The sequence below is a fragment of the Rana temporaria genome, chromosome 2, assembly GCF_905171775.1.
Source record: "Rana temporaria chromosome 2, aRanTem1.1, whole genome shotgun sequence".
Taxonomy (NCBI): Eukaryota; Metazoa; Chordata; class Amphibia; order Anura; family Ranidae; genus Rana; species Rana temporaria.
Genome location: NC_053490.1, coordinates 145,306,984 through 145,324,498, shown reverse-complemented (window position 1 = coordinate 145,324,498; position 17,515 = coordinate 145,306,984). Strand labels below are relative to the sequence as shown.

Genomic DNA, 17,515 nt, shown 5'->3' with positions numbered 1-17,515 from the left:
GAGAGAGAGAAGCAGCGTAAAATGCCTGTGTCCCTGTATAATCCTCAGATGGCAGCCATCGAGTGTATAAAAGACACGCCTCCTTCTCCTCCTCCTCGTCTGTGATAGGGGAACACTCCCAGCAAGTGAGTCAGTGTTCTGCCTATCACGGACACCCTCTCATCCTCATCCCATGGACGAGGATGAGAGGATGTCCATGATAGGCGGAACGCTAACTCACTGCTGGGAAACTGAGTTCACCTATCACGGACGAGGAGGAGGAGAAGGAGGCGCGGCTTTTATACACTGGATGGCTGCCGTCTGAGGATTATACAGGGACACAGGCATTACACGCTGCCTGCCTCTCTCTCTCCCAGGTATCGGATCAGGCAATCGCCTTATTAATGTTATTGAGTTTAACAAGGTATTCTATAACATATTATATTATCCTATTGACACTTTAACTGAGGAAAAGCTTGCCAGTCTTAATATCTTTCACTTCTAATAATCACACTCTAATGTGCTCAGTTCTTGCTCCACTTTACCTAAATACCATGGTATTTTAGGTTCTGTCTCTCTTACCAATACACTGTAAATTTGAAAGGTATAGTGTTCCATTCCCTCTAATTCACTACACTATATAATTTCTCCATAGGCAATACGTTGTCCCCTGAATGTAATGGTTGTGGTAATGACATTACAAATTGCTGAATTTGTGTATATCTCCATTTGTTTAAAGGTGTCACACCCCACTTCTCTCACAAATCCTGGAGTGAACATAAATTATTCCCCTACACAGAAATTACACTCTGCCAATCTCTCCCAGGTATAGGATCAGGCAATCGCCTTATTCATGTACAGGGAGTGCAGAATTATTAGGCAAATGAGTATTTTGACCACATCATCCTCTTTACGCATGTTGTCTTACTCCAAGCTGTATAGGCTCGAAAGCCTACTACCAATTAAGCATATTAGGTGATGTGCATCTCTGTAATGAGAAGGTGTGTGGTCTAATGACATCAACACCCTATATCAGGTGTGCATAACTATTAGTCAACTTCCTTTCCTTTGGCAAAATGGGTCAAAAGGACTTGACAGGCTCAGAAAAGTCAAAAATAGTGAGATATCTTGCAGAGGGATGCAGCACTCTTAAAATTGCAAAGCTTCTGAAGCGTGATCATCGAACAATCAAGCGTTTCATTCAAAATAGTCAACAGGGTCGCAAGAAGCGTGTGGAAAAACCAAGGAGCAAAATAACTGCCCATGAACTGAGAAAAGTCAAGCGTGCAGCTGCCAAGATGCCACTTGCCACCAGTTTGGCCATATTTCAGAGCTGCAACATCACTGGAGTGCCCAAAAGCACAAGGTGTGCAATACTCAGAGACATGGCCAAGGTAAGAAAGGCTGAAAGACGACCACCACTGAACAAGACACACAAGCTGAAACGTCAAGACTGGGCCAAGAAATATCTCAAGACTGATTTTTCTAAGGTTTTATGGACTGATGAAATGAGAGTGAGTCTTTTTTTTTTTAAAGGGTAAATTTTATTGTACATATTAACAGTATCATACAAGGATACATCACAGTACACATTTTGTACAACATACGTCAAGTACATCAACTACTGATTATAGAGTCATCCAGTTTACAGCTCGAATCTTGAGACACATTGCATGTAAAGATAAAGAAACAAAAAACAACAGAAAATCCTAGACCATAAACAAAAATCAGAGAGTGAGTCTTGATGGGCCAGATGGATGGGCCCGTGGCTGGATTGGTAAAGGGCAGAGAGCTCCAGTCCGACTCAGACGCCAGCAAGGTGGAGTACTGATCCACCCAGATCCCTGGACCGGCACCTGGCTCTGCCTCTCAGAGCCTGAGCCGGCTCAGCACTCCAGTAAACGTTCACATGGTGGCAGAGAGTCACTGACAGTCAGCAGCTCTCTGCTCACAGAGCTGAGCGATTGGCAGTGTTCAATTGCTCGGTTCTCAGGCGATGGGGGACCTAGGTAAGTATGATACAAAAAAGAAAAGCCCATACATCTCTTTTAAATACAGTGGTGACCTGCATTAATATAATAATCAGACACTTAATGGAGATGACAAATGTGAGGATGCATAAATTCCCAAAAGAGGTCGGTCTGTTATTTTTGTACAAGAAAATTCAAATTTGTTATGTGTGCAGTTCTGTTTGTTAACAGCCATACATTTGTTGGCAATATTTCTAAAGGGGGACATGATAATAAAATTGCAGAACAGTTGTGGTTGCTGCTTTTGAACTCTTCATCATAATCTTTTCGGGGAAACCTGTACAGCAATAGTTTTGACTTTTTTTTATCTGTTGCCTCCTAGGCCAAACGCAGATGGCAATCTGCTGCAAAATGTGTTCTTTTTTCTTTGTATTAAATCCATTTATATGAAGTATACACATGCTAGTGTTCTACTCAGTTCTCTTTTTTTTTCCATAAGGCTGCTTTAAAGGCGCTTCAGATTGCCTTTCACATTCATTCTATGCAGAAATCGACACTTGACTAAAATTTGTTGATTTAGGGTGGCTTCCCACTGAGTCCCTGCACTTTGGCCACAGTGCAGTGTGCACTTTAGCTTTAAGCAAATGCACCAAAATAACAGCACCAAAATAACAGAACATAATGGTAGTCTATGACAAAGTGCAGCTTAACCTGCAGCAAAACAGTTGGTACATTGTGCTGCAACCAAAGTGCAGCGGGGTAGTGGGAAGCCGCCCTTAGGTGATGGGCGGACAATACTGCTATCCAATGGCTAATCCAATCACCTTGTAGAGCAAGGGTGTCCCACCTTTTGACCTTCCTGAGCCACTTTGGAAGAAGAGAAATTATTTTGTGCCGCATATAAAACGCACTAACAAGGATAGATGATCAGAAAAAGTTGTCCAGATCGCTAGTTAACGATAACTAATATAGACAATGTACCTGTCCAAGTTATACAACTTTATTAAAACCTAGTGTGATATTTGATACTTTTGATAAGCTAATGCATCAATACCTGGTTCGATGGCTGTAGTAGCAATTCATAATAAATCCTAAGGTGCTCATCTGGGATTTTGGTTCTAATTTTGCCCTTTTCTGTGCTTCATCCTTGAAAATAGTCACTCACAAATATATGTTCTGCCGAAAACTGATGCCATAAATAAGGCGTGATTGTGAAGAGTGGGATATTTTTTTTTTTATTTGGGAAAATAAAACTTCTAAATGTCCAGTAAAAAGACAGTCAATTTTTTCTTTGACCGCATGTGTTCGCTAGGTGTTAATGCATTTCTACAAAAAACGAAATTTATAGGTAAGTGTACTTTTTTTTTTTTTTTTGTCCGGACGCATTTATAGCCATCTTTGGCCGCAGATTGGGTAAACCTGCTGCAGAGTTTAGGCGCATTTCTGTAATAAACCTTTCCTGACATAAAACACAACAAACTAACCTTATCTATGATAGTCAGCATTATCATGTGCCTGTAGATCCTGCTTCATGGAGATTCGCAGCTTCTGTATTCTCAGTAAGTGCACAGAATTTCACAATGTTTTGTGGACATCTTGGCAACCTACTGAGACGTTGCCGCATTTAAAGAAAAATGCCAGGTATGGCATTTTTTACATAGTTCTATCTTGAACGAAAATAAATATGCATTTACCATACCATTCAGAGATGCGCTTTTTTTTTATTTTTTTTATTATTTATTGTAAATGCAAAGCATTCTCTGATTGCTGGAGGTGGCGAGCATGAGGTCACCATTTTGCCTCTCCACATCATCCAGCCAGAGTATGTTTTGCATTTGTTCCTGCAGGCATTATTTGGGCATTCTCACGGCAAGGTTAGAGCCAGGGAGAGCAATAAAAAACAAGCTTTAAGCCCATATTTTTTTTTTATGTTGCTTCATATCAATTAATAGGTTCATAAATATGACTTGATTTGTGACTTTTTCTTCATTTAATGTCATTTGTGTGTTTTTCTTTTCTGCAGGTCAATCTGAGGAAAAATCTGAAACTAGGACAACTGGTAAGTGTCTTCTTGGCCCTATCTAAATATGTGCAGCTCTAATTCACAATATGACAATATGCATATGCAGGGGATATTTTCAGTGATAGTTGCATGTCATAGTTCTAAAGCAGATGTTTTTGATAGAGATCAGAGACAGAAAAAGCATTTTTTTCTACTTTTTTCTACTTAATAAGGCAAGTGTATGTTTATAGGGGTTACATTACTGTTCATTTAAGTTTACTTTGACCTAATTTTACTTTTGCGATCAAGAAATATTGGGATTGACATTACAAAGCGATTTCTTAATTTGTGCTTTTTTTTTTTTGCGTGTAGAGGCAGGTGATTAGAACCATCAATGAGCCTTAAAACGCAATGAAAGGACACTGCCTTATTTTTAGCCAACTCCACCTACCACAATGAACATTGCATTCACATCTGTATGTTGAGATGTGTGAAGAGTGGGTAGGTTGGGTCATACAGTAGGTGTTTGTGATATTGTGCTTTTAGCACGACAGCGTCGCGCTGATACTCGGCGACGTGGTGCCGAGATCTCGCCGACATCTTGCACTCACTGGAATAGTGACAGCACATCCCAGCAAGCGCGTCATAGAAGCGACGGGAGATCCGACTTGGATTCCCGCCAATTCTACACGTGTGCGGCGTTTGTTATGAATCCTGAGGGGGAAGTCCCCGCCGGATTTTAAATAAAAATCCGGCATGGGTCCCCCCCTCAGGAGCATACCGGGCCCTTAGGTCTGTTATGGGTTGTAAGGAGAACCCCCCTACGCCGAAAAAAACGGCGTAGGGGGTCCCCCTACGATCCATACCAGACCCGTATCCAAAGCACGCTACCCGGTCAGCCAGGAAGGGAGTGGGGACGAGCGAGCGCCCCCCCCCCCTCCTGAGCCGTACCAGGCTGCATGCCCTCAACATGGGGGGGGTTGGGTGCTCTGGGGCAGGGGGGCGCACTGCGGCCCCCCCACCTCAGAGCACCCTGTCCCCATGTTGATGAGGACAGGGCCCCTTCCCGACAACCCTGGCCGTTGGTTGTCGGGGGTATGCGGGCGGGAGGCTTATCGGAATCTGGGAGCCCCCTTTAATAAGGGGGCCCCCAGATACCGGCCCCCCACCCTAAGTGAATGAGTATGGGGTACATCGTACCCCTACCCATTCACCTGCAAGAAAAGTGGTAAAAACACAAATAAACCACACAGTGTATTAAAATATTTTATTAGTCTGCTCCGGAGGCCGCCCCCTGTCTTCTTTATTAGCTCTTTTACCAGGGGGGGCTTCTTCTTTGACGTCTTCGGGTGGGTGGGGGCCGCCGTCTGGTTCTCTTCCACCGCCGGGGGGGGGTGGCTTTTAAAAAAGCCCCCACCCCCCCGGCGGGTTTCCTCCGGCGTCTTCGGCGGGGCTCTTCTTCTTCCGCTATCCCGACGGGTCTTCTCCGCTATCCGGGGGGTCTCGCCGCTCTCCGCTGTTGACTCGTCGCACCCCGGTTCTTCGTCTCGCAGTCCGGTCCCTTCTTCCGTGCTGTACGTCTTCTTCCGCGCTGTGACGTCATGTTCTTCACTTCTCTTCTTCTCCCGATGTTGACTCGCCGGTCCTCCTCGCTGAAATGACGGATGCGCGCCTTGCATCGGACCTATATAGGCCTCACAGTCCCATCATGCTCTGTACCTACCCATGTGATACCTACCACGTGGTAGGTATCACATGGGTAGGTACAGAGCATGATGGGACTGTGAGGCCTATATAGGTCCGATGCAAGGCGCGCATCCGTCATTTCAGCGAGGAGGACCGGCGAGTCAACATCGGGAGAAGAAGAGAAGTGAAGAACATGACGTCACAGCGCGGAAGAAGGGACCGGACTGCGAGACGAAGAACCGGGGTGCGACGAGTCAACAGCGGAGAGCGGCGAGACCCCCCGGATAGCGGAGAAGACCCGTCGGGATAGCGGAAGAAGAAGAGCCCCGTCGAAGACGCCGGAGGAAACCCGCCGGGGGGGTGGGGGCTTTTTTAAAAGCCACCCCCCCCCCGGCGGTGGAAGAGAACCAGACGGCGGCCCCCACCCACCCGAAGACGTCAAAGAAGAAGCCCCCCCTGGTAAAAGAGCTAATAAAGAAGACAGGGGGCGGCCTCCGGAGCAGACTAATAAAATATTTTAATACACTGTGTGGTTTATTTGTGTTTTTACCACTTTTCTTGCAGGTGAATGGGTAGGGGTACGATGTACCCCATACTCATTCACTTAGGGTGGGGGGCCGGTATCTGGGGGCCCCCTTATTAAAGGGGGCTCCCAGATTCCGATAAGCCTCCCGCCCGCATACCCCGACAACCAACGGCCAGGGTTGTCGGGAAGGGGCCCTGTCCTCATCAACATGGGGACAGGGTGCTCTGAGGTGGGGGGGGCCGCAGTGCGCCCCCCTGCCCCAGAGCACCCAACCCCCCCATGTTGAGGGCATGCAGCCTGGTATGGCTCAGGAGGGGGGGGGCGCTCGCTCGTCCCCACTCCCTTCCTGGCTGGCCGGGTAGCGTGCTTTGGATACGGGTCTGGTATGGATCGTAGGGGGACCCCCTACGCCGTTTTTTTCGGCGTAGGGGGCTCTCCTTACAACCCATAACAGACCTAAGGGCCCGGTATGCTCCTGAGGGGGGGACCCATGCCGGATTTTTATTTAAAATCCGGCGGGGACTTCCCCCTCAGGATTCATAACAAACGCCGCACACGTGTAGAATTGGCGGGAATCCAAGTGGGATCTCCCGTCGCTTCTATGACGGCTCTGTCTCCATCGCGGCAAGCCAGCTCGGCGCTGGCTCCCGCGATGGGGCTCGTAGGTGCTCAATCTCGCCGAGAAAGAGAGCGAGATTGACACAAAATCGGGTTCACCTACTGTACTTTTAATCGTGTGACTAGTTACCTTTCAGAATGAAAGGCAATGTACATATACAGTGCATTAACAAGTGTTTTTTTAACATAGAACATAGCTGCCTTTCTACGAAGAAAGACCTTCTTTCCCCCTTGTTACAATGGGACTTTAAAGGCATAATAACAATAATTTGTATTAAAATTCAAAGTTTAGTTTTAACCAAATTAGTTTGCAAAAACTAGAAAAACATGTACCGTATTTATCGGTGTATAACACGCACCCTAACTTTAAGAGGGACGTTTCAGGAATAAAACTTTCCACAGCCCCCTGCGTATAACACACATTCAAAGTTTACCCTCTATTTTCAGGGTAAAAAAGTGAGTGTTATACGCCAATAAATACAGTAACTTATCAAAAAATACAGTACACAATAAAAGGACGTAGAATATGTTCACATTAGTTACTCAATATTTATAGAAAAATTGCATCTACACATCCAACGTATTTCAGAGCAGCTTGACTCCTTCCTCAGGTAAAAGTATTTTGCAATTAATGTAGGTGCAGTCTACAAAATGAGTCGTGTTAAAAACATTCATCAAACTATATACATTGGTGGCTCCTATAGCAATGAAGTGGAGTTTAGATGTTTTTATGGATTATGACCTGCGTGGGGTCATGGATTTGAGGACAGTTGAGTACTGTCTTTAAACCCCGCTCATTTCTACAGGAGCCACCTATGTATATAGTTTGAATGTTTTTAACATGACTCATTTTGTAGACTGCACCTACATTAATTGCAAAAGACGTTCGCTGAGAAAGGAGTCAGCTGCTCTCAAGCGCATCAGATGTGTTGAATTTTTTCTATAAATCCTGAATAACTGTAATGTGAACATATGGTGTGGCAACATGTGCCTTCTTAAAATATAACCTGTCATTTTTGGTATGGGTCATTTTCGGTTTTGGCGTGACATTTTTTTTATTTCGGTTTCGTTTGGGTTCTGAAATTTCCATTTCGGTGCACCACTACTTTGGATTGTATACTTCACTAGTGTTTATACATATACATTTTTACATTTACATTTTTAGATACTCTGATACAGTATTTAGTTTCACTCACCAGTGGTTGAGCGCTTTGTTTTAATTTTTCTGGATTCTGGGGTTTTAAGTATTTAGACTTTCATTAGCAGCTGCACTACGAGATTATATATATATATATATATATAATCTCCTCGGACGTCCATGGACGGACACGGCTCCTTAAATCTTGACAAGTGAGGAGAAGGATCCTTTCCTGTAAACAGGGAACATAACCCACTTGTCAAGATTTAAGGAGCTGTGTCCGTCCATTGACGTCAGAGAAAAGGATTTTATGGTCAGTACAAAAAAATCCTATTTTTTTTTTATGCTTTTTTTTTTTTTACTGTATTTTTTCAATATTTTGAATCGCTTTGTTACTGGTTAAGCGCAGAGTCTTTCACTTTTTAAAGTTACCTATAACATGGGTTGAGATGCCATTTTAGCTTGCCTCATGGAGTTCTGGTTAGTTACAAATTATTACTTATTACATGTTCTTATCAGTGACATATCCTTTTAATCTTTTGTCCTTATGGAGCAACAGCAAGCGAGAGTAACAATCTAAAACAAAGAAATCTTGCGAGCTACCCAAAATCTGTAAATATGTAACACCTCCTATCAGGACAGCTGCTAGCACTGATCGTGTCCCATACGACTGTGCAAATGCAATTTTTATAGAGGAAATGCTGCGCTATCTGGATGTAAGCATTGAGTGCCTTTATGCATTGACACTAAAATGTGTTGGCTTGCAAACATTTTTTTTTTTTTACCATAGAGCGTGTGATCACAGCATCACAAATGTGTTGAAATGTATAAATTGCCTCCGTGCTGGTAAATATATAAAGTATTTTCGTGCAAGGTCCAAAAAGTTCATATAAAATCAAAAACGTAATTTATCAAATATAATGATCAAAATACATGCAAAAAAATGAAAATATGTAAAAATGTTATATATTTAACCACTTAAGCCCCGAACCATTTTGCTTGTCAATGGCCGGGCCACTTTTTGCGATTTGGCACTGCATCGCTTTAATTGACAATTGCGCGGTCGTGCGACGTGGCTCCCAAACAAAATTGGCATCCTTTTTTTTCCCCCCACAAATAGAGCTTTCTTTTGGTGGTATTTGATCACCTCTGCGGTTTTAAGGTTTTGCTCTATAAACAAAAATAGAGTGATAATTTTGAAAAAAATTATAATTTTTACTTTTTTACTGTAATAAATATCCCCCAAAAAATATATAAACGAAAATTATTTTTTTCCTCAGTTTAGGCCGATACCTATTCTTCAACATATTTTTCGTAAATAAAATCACATTAAGCGTTTATTGATTGGTTTGCGCAAAAGTTATAGCGTCTACAAAATAGGGGATAGATTTATGGCATTTTTATTAATATATATTTTTTTTACTAGTAATGGCGGCGATCTGCAATTTTTTTTATCGGTACTGCGACCTTATGGCGGACACTTTTGACACATTTTTGGGACCATTGGCATTTTTATAGCGATCGGTGCTATAAAGATGCATTGATCACTGTAAAAATGTCACTGGCAGGGAAGGGGTTAAAACTAGGGGAAGGGGTTAATTATGTTCCCTCATTGTGGGACCAACTAGGGGAAATGACAGATTACTGTTCATACATTGTATGAACATGCGATCATTAATTTCTCCCCCTGAAAGGACCGGGAGCTGTGTGTTTACACACACGGCTCCCGGTTCTCGCTCTGTAACGAGTAATCGTGGGTGCCTGGCGGTGATCGCGCCCGCCGGGCACCAGGGGTGAGCAGGGGGCGTCGCGCGCCCCTAGTGGCTGCAATGCAAAATCCCTGTTCTGTGAGGAGAGACAGATCATGAGTTCCTAATAGCTAGGAATCACGATCTGTCATTTCCTCTAGTCAGTCCCCTCCCCCCACAGTTATAACACAGTCAGGGAACACAATTAACACATTGCTTGCCCCCTAGTGTTAACCCCCTTCCCTGCCAGTGACATTTTTACAGTAATCGGTGCATTTTATAGCACTGATCGCTGTATAAATGCCACTGGTCCAAAAAAATTGTCAAAAATGCCTGATGTGGCCGCCATAATGTTGCAGTCCCAATAAAAATTGCAGATCGCCGCCTTTACGAGTAAAAAAATAAAATAAAAATGCTATACATCTATTCCCTATTTTGTAGACGCTATAACGCTTATTGCGTTATTTTAATTACCAAAAATAAGTAGCATACATGTCGGCCTTAACTGAGGAAAAATTAGCTTTAAAAAAATAAATAATAATTGAGGCTATTTATTATAGCAAAAAGTACAAAATGTTGTGTTTTTTTTTCCCCCCTCAATTGACACAATTTTTTGCTGTTTGAAAATCCTTGCAATTTTTTTTTTTTTTTTTAAATGCCACCAAAAGAAAGCGCTATTTGTGGGGAAAAAATATGTAAATTTTGTTTGGGTACAGCGTCGCCTGACGCACGTAATCTTCAGTTAAAGCGGTGCGGTGCCGAATCGCAAAAAATGGCCCGGTCATTGAGCAGCCAATTCTTCCAGGGCTGAAGTGGTTAAATATTACAGTCCATTCCAAAATTAATCACAGCTTGTACTTGTTGATAAAACTTGTGTTCACTCAGGTGCTCCCCCTTATGTGTGTACACTCACCTTAGAGCGTACGACCTCTCAATTAAAGCGGTGGTTCACCCTCAGTGACACGATTTTACCATCGAGACAGGCATTGTAGCGCGAGCTACAGTATGCCTGTCCCGATTTTTTTACCCCCGTACTCACTGTGTACTCGTACATTATAGATTTCGGCTCCCGCGGGGAATGGGCGTGCCTATGGAGAGGGAGGATGATTGACGGCCGGCCCTGGCACGTCACTCTCCCCGAAGACAGCCGGAGTAGGTCTCGGCTCTTCACGGCGCCTGCGCACAGGCTATGCGCAGGCGCCGTGAAGAGCCAAGCCTATTTTGGCTATTTCCGGAGAAGCGTGACGCGCCAGAGCCGGCCGTCAATCATCCTCCGTCTCCATAGGCACGCCCATTCCCCGAGGGGAGTCGGTATCTTCGATGTACGAGTACACGGTGAGTACGGGGATAAAAAAATCGGGACAGGCATACTGTAGCTCGCGCTACAATGCCTGATTTTATGGTAGAAGAATTTTTTTTTTTTTGGGGTTTATAGGGTGAACCCCCGCTTTAAGTTCAGTCGGAACACACTTGTGAACCACCCCTGGGTTCAGTGTCAGTAATGGAGTGCTGGACTGCTCAGTTCTGCTGCTTCCACACTCGTGCAAAACATATGGACACATGTTAAGGAGGGGACAGAATGAAGCAGGAGAAAGCTAAGCTGTCTCAGAAAAGATGGACCTCTGTGGGACAAGGTCATGTGAGCATGTATCCAACAAGGGATAATACAAATGATCCATGCAGCAGGAGTGTCTCAATATATATATATATATATATATATATATATATATATATATATATATATATATATATATATATATATATATATATATATATATATATATATATATATATATATATATATATATATATATATATATATATATATATATATATATATATATATATATATATATATATATATATATATAGTTGTGATTTGCATATCACTGTTTCATTTATTACTTCATTTGCGCTGCACATACCCATTGTTTTTTTGGTGCAGTGGAGCACTTAGCAAATGTGAGTACCCTGTCAGAGGAGTTATGGTTTATTAATATTAATAATTAACAATTATTTTATATAACGGTATCACACTATCAAGTCACTTTATGTTTTGAACATGAGAACACAAGTTTTTATCACCAGTGCAAGCTGTGATTAATTTTGGAATGGACTGCAATATTTAAATGTTATTTATATGAAATGTTTACACTTATTGTATGTGTACTCGGCACTTTTGATCACTTTAAATATTATATATTTTGTGCATGTATTTGGATAACTATATTTGATACATGAATTTTTCTCAAATCGCCTTTCAGGACAACCTTGGAGAGAGCGCAGCTCCGCCTCTTCTGTAGGAAACACCCACAGGCTTTAAATCCCTCCTCTTCCACCATGGCTTCAGTTATTGTGTTTCCTCCGCCATGGTGGAAGCATCAGGTTGGAGCCAGGGAGCTGCGTTCTCTCCAAGGCTGGAGACAGGCTTTTCCCTCATTGTTTTTCCTTTTTTGTAAGGTCTGATCCTTATGGGCTTACTATTGTTGTGTTTTGTTGTTTCCTCCCTATGGGAGCCTGCTCTGCTCTGATGGAAGCTTGTGCTGGGCCATCTAGCAGAAACTCTGGTGGTTGCTATGTTTTTATCTTTCTTCTTAAAGGGGACATTTTTCACTCTGGTGGTGGTATTAGCACGGTGGTGGTTTCCCTTGCTTAGCTAATAGAGCTTTGATTTAAATCAGTTTAATTTCTCGTTTCAGGAGAAAACTGCTAGTAAAACTAAACCAGCAAACCCACCAAGCCAAAGGAAATGTCCTTCCTGTAAAAACCCTCTGAGAGACTCTTGGCAGAAAGCCATGTGTAGATCATGTATTAAAGAACTAGTTGAAGAGGAATCTTCTCAACAAATTAAGGAATTATTTTCATCAGTCAGGGAACTTTCGGACTCACTTAGTTCAGTTAAATCTATGCTAGTACAGAGTTCGGTCCATACTGAGCCCCAGCAACCACCAGCAAGCCCACGAGCTTCCACCTCCAGGCCAGTAGTGGTGGACTCTGGGGATGAAGGGACAAGTACTCTTCCCTCACTTATAGACTCTGAGGAAGAGGAAGAAGAGGATGCAAGCAGAACCTCTAAATATAAATTATCCCTGGAGGATGTGGATGAACTTTTAGGTGCAATCTACACTACCCTTGATATTCAGGAGGAAAGAGTACAACTATCAGTCCATGATAAAATGTACCAGGGTATGGATGACTCCAAACATAGAGTCTTTCCTGTTCATAAAGTGTTATCCGACACAATTAAGAAAGAATGGAAAGATCCGGAAAAAGGTCCCTTCCTACCTAAATCTCTTAAGAGAAGATTTCCCTTTGAAAATAAAGAAACCGAGGTTTGGAATAAGAAACCCAGAGTGGATGCTGCCTTTTCACAGGTTTCTAGAAGGACAAATCTGGCCTTTGAAGACATGGGGGTCTTGAAAGATGCGATGGACAAAAGAGCAGATGCTCTCCTTAAAAAAGCTTGGGACTCCGCATCCGCCAGCCTTAAACCAGCCATGGCTTCCACGGTGGTAGCAAGAAACCTGGAATGCAGGGTAGAGAAACTGAAGGGCCACATTGAAGCAGGCACCCATAGGAAAGACCTTTTAGACTCCTTTCCTCTAATCCTTAATGCAATTAAGTACATGGCTGATGCATCAGCCGAATCAATTAAAATGGCAGCCAGATCCTCAGCACTTGTCAGTTCAGCTAGGCGTGCAGTCTGGCTAAAAACGTGGTCAGGGGATACAGCCTCAAAGATTAAACTTTGTGGCATCCCTTTTTCAGGGGATTTTCTCTTTTGGGCCAGACCTGGAAACAGTCTTAGATAGAACGGCCGATAAAAAGAAGGCTTTCCCAGCCAAGAAGAAACAGACGTTTAAAAATAATTTTCGTGCTGTTCAACAACCCTACAAAAATAGAGAAGATGTCAACAAAAAACGTTGGATTCCTCAAAAGGGTAGGGGAAGAGGTGGGGTTCTCTTCAGATCTCCTCCAGATCAAACCCCTAAAGACAAATGACAAAACTACTCCAGTAGGGGGAAGATTGTTATCCTTTCTCCCTCAGTGGAGTCAAATATCCACAAGCCCTTTCGTAAAGAACATCATTTCACAAGGTTACAAACTGGAATTCTCGGAGTGTCCGCCAAGCAGGTTTTACATTACAGCCCTTCCAAGAGACCAGGAAAAGGCTTCGGCCATGATGAACCTTTTACAGGATCTGATTCAACAAGAAGTCATTGTCCAGGTCCCGAAACAGCAGGAGGGTCGGGGGTTTTATTCCCATATATTTCTTGTAAAAAAACCTTCAGGCAAATACCAGTTGATTCTGAATCTAAAGATCCTGAACAGATCAATACGGTACAAACACTTCCGTATGGACACAATTTACTCCATCACAAAACTGTTGTCTCCAGGCTGCTTCATGGCATCCCTGGACCTAAGGGATGCCTATTTACATGTGCCAATAGCACCAGCTTCCCAAAAATTCCTTCGCCTGGCCATCAATCTGGGAACATCAGTATGGCATCTCCAATTCAGGGCCCTACCATTTGGCCTGTCATCTTCCCCCAGAGTTTTCACAAAGATTATGGCGGAAGCCCTGGAGCCCCTAAAACTGAGAGGGATCTCGGTCGTGCCATACCTGGACGACCTATTATTTTTCGCAGATTCCAGGGATCAGCTTGTGACGAACCTCCAAACGTCACAGACTCATCTCAAAAGTCTAGGTTGGATTTTGAATTTAGAAAAATCGCATCTAGATCCCTCTCAGGAGATGAGGTTTCTAGGCTACACCCTAAACTCAGTAGTGCAAAAAGTGTTCCTGCCTCAGGAAAAGATAGACAAAATCTTTTCAGCAGTGGGTCAGATCCAGACGAACCTTTCAGTACCAGTCAGAACAGTTATGTCAGTTCTGGGCCTTCTTACAGCTACAATTCCAGCAGTCCAGTGGGCAAGACTGCACTCCAGACCACTCCAGAAAAACATCTTGCAGGTCTGGTCACACCAGGTGCTGTTCGAAAAACGTTTCAAACTATCTGCGAAAGTGAAACGAGCACTATGGTGGTGGAGGGACCCTTCCAATCTAACGAAAGGTCTCCCATGGATTTTTCCCCTGGACAAGCGTCTAACAACCGACGCAAGCTCCTGGGGTTGGGGAGCCCATCTGGAGGGTCAAACCGCTCAAGGCACGTGGTCAAAAATAGAGGCAAAAAAATCGTCAAATTGGCGAGAATTGAAAGCCATTCATTTGGGTCTGATAGCTTTTCAACAGGAGGTCCAAGGACATCATGTACAGATTCTGTCAGACAATACGACAGCAGTGATCTATGTGTTAAAGCAAGGGGGAACCAGGAGCAAAAGGGCTCATGGACTTAGCCAATCAACTTCTGTCATGGGCGGAAATAAATGTGGCCTCCCTATCGGCAGTCCATCTGAAGGGATCACAAAATCTCCTAGCAGATCTGCTAAGCAGAAAAAGAGTGGTGGAAGCAGAATGGAGTCTGAACCAGGAGGTGTTCGATATGATATCGGAGGAATGGGGACATCCCCAAGTGGACCTATTTTCAAGTCAGCAAAATACGAAGGTCCTATTCACAGAATGGATCAGGCAGTGCGGATAGACGCCCTAGCACACCCATGGAATTACCGGCTGTGTTACGCCTTTCCCCCTTTTCCACTAATTCCTCTGGTCCTAAGGAAATTCAGGGAGGAAAACACCAACTTGCTCCTGATCGCTCCTTTTTGGCCAAAAAGGCCTTGGTTTGCAACACTTTTGAACCTGGCCTCAAAACCTCCCTGGAGATTACCATACAGGAAGGATCTATTGACACAGGGCTCTGTGTGCCATCCGGAAGCAAGCAGACTACATCTAAGTGCTTGGTTTCTGAAGAAGACCTTCTAAAATCTAAAGGACTTTCTGATAAAGTAGTTAAAACTCTACTATCAAGTAGAAAAGAGGTAACTAGGTCCATCTACCTAATGGAAGAAATTTAACTCTTGGTGTTCTTCCAAAAATTTCGAAATCAAGAGTACTATTTCAGTTCTGGAATTTCTCCATGAAGGAATGGAGAAAGGTCTAGCCGCCAGCACCCTGAAAACACAGGTAGCGGCTCTCTCAGTTTATCTTGAAAGATCTTTATCCAAAGAAACTTTAATTTCTAGATTTTTTAGGGTTCTGGCTCGAAATAGACCGATAGCCCTCAAAGTTTTCCCTTGTTGGGACTTATCTATTCTTTTGCAAGGTCTCACGGGAGCTCCGTTTGAACCTTTACAGAGTGCATCGTTAAAAAATTTAGTTCTCAAAACAATTTTTTTCGTTGCCATTACATCAGCAAGGAGAATCAGTGAGCTCCAAGCTCTAGCAATTAAGGAACCCTTCCTTAGAGTTTTGCCAGACCGAGTGGTCCTTCAAACGGATCCAGCCTTCCTACCGAAAGTGGCCTCAACTTTCCATCGGTCGCAAGAAATAATTCTACCAACATTTTCCTCAGTTCCGGCTAATGCAGGAGAAGAAGCTTTCCATACACTGGATGTAAGGAGATGTCTGTTACAGTTCCTTTCCGTCACCAAGGAGTTCAGGAAATCAAACGCTCTTTTTGTGGTATTCTCCGGTTCCCGAAAAAGGGGAAAAAGCTTCTAAGAGTACGCTCGGTAGGTGGCTTAGACAAGCAATTTCTGAAGCCTATCAAGCAAAAGGAGAAGTTCCTCCTTCAGGGATCGCTGCTCACTCTACAAGGTCAACCACAGTTTCCTGGGCCGAAAGGGCCGGTGCTACGCCTGATCAGATCTGTAAGGCTGCTACTTGGTCCAGTTTTTCAACTTTTATTCGGCACTACAGGTTGGACTTGCTGTCGACCGCAGATCAAGCCTTCGGCAGGAAGGTACTGCAGGCAGTAGTCCCACCCTAGGGTAAGTTACTTGGTTATCCTCTCCAAGGTTGTCCTGAAAGGCGATTTGAGAAAGGCCTAGTTAGACTTACCGGTGACGGTATTTCTAAGAGCCTTTCAGGACAACCGCTATTTCCCTCCCTAAATGTATATAAAAAAGTAAAGTATGTATCTATCATGGTGTTGTGGTTCTCTGTGCTTTGTTTTCCAGTGCCGGAGGCCATACAATAACTGAAGCCATGGTGGAAGAGGAGGGATTTAAAGCCTGTGGGTGTTTCCTACAGAAGAGGCGGAGCTGCGCTCTCTCCAAGGTTGTCCTGAAAGGCTCTTAGAAATACCGTCACCGGTAAGTCTAACTAGGCCTTTTGATTTTATTTTTTATAAAGTTTTTGGAGTTTGCACGAAAAGACTTGTATCTGTCTGTGTGTGTGTGTGTGTGTGTGTGTGTGTGTGTGTGTGTATATGTATAATATATATATATATATATATATATATATATATATATATAATTTCCAGGAATTTCAAGTCTAGATTAGGGGTGCGCGCTATACGCCGGTGCGCGCTATAGGCAGATAAATACGGTAATCATATTCATGTGTGGTAATTGCCATTAAACCTTCTCGTCTATTAAACAAATATACTCTATACACAGACTTTTATGAAGAGAGTATTAAACAGCAATCGCTGACATATCATTATAGCACACGTATCTGCAGGCCCGTCGCATCTCCCCATTCATCCTGTCTTATGGCTGCACATACAGAGAAAACAGAGAAGGGGAGTCTGCATTATGTGCTATTTATGCTAGTTTGAGTAAACAACCTAAAAAAATGTGTTTAACGCCTGAATCCATTCAGGACCTTATGAATGCGATATTGCAAACTAATAGAGTTTATGTGAGTGTACACATAATATATCTACCTATAACCTCCAACTCCAATCTCCAAATACCCTCTTTAAATATAATGTTAAAATTGGC

At 43.2% G+C, this 17,515-nt stretch overlaps 1 protein-coding gene across 1 annotated transcript in view; it reads left to right on the top strand.

Moving 5' to 3' along the window:
• Window positions 1-17,515, top strand: part of GTF2F2 (general transcription factor IIF subunit 2) — a 235,278-nt gene that overhangs the window by 65,085 nt on the left and 152,678 nt on the right. Inside the window, exon 5 of the mRNA XM_040341279.1 lies at window positions 3,973-4,008. Within this exon, the coding sequence (XP_040197213.1) occupies window positions 3,973-4,008 (36 nt within the window). The remainder of the gene's footprint in view (window positions 1-3,972; window positions 4,009-17,515) is intronic.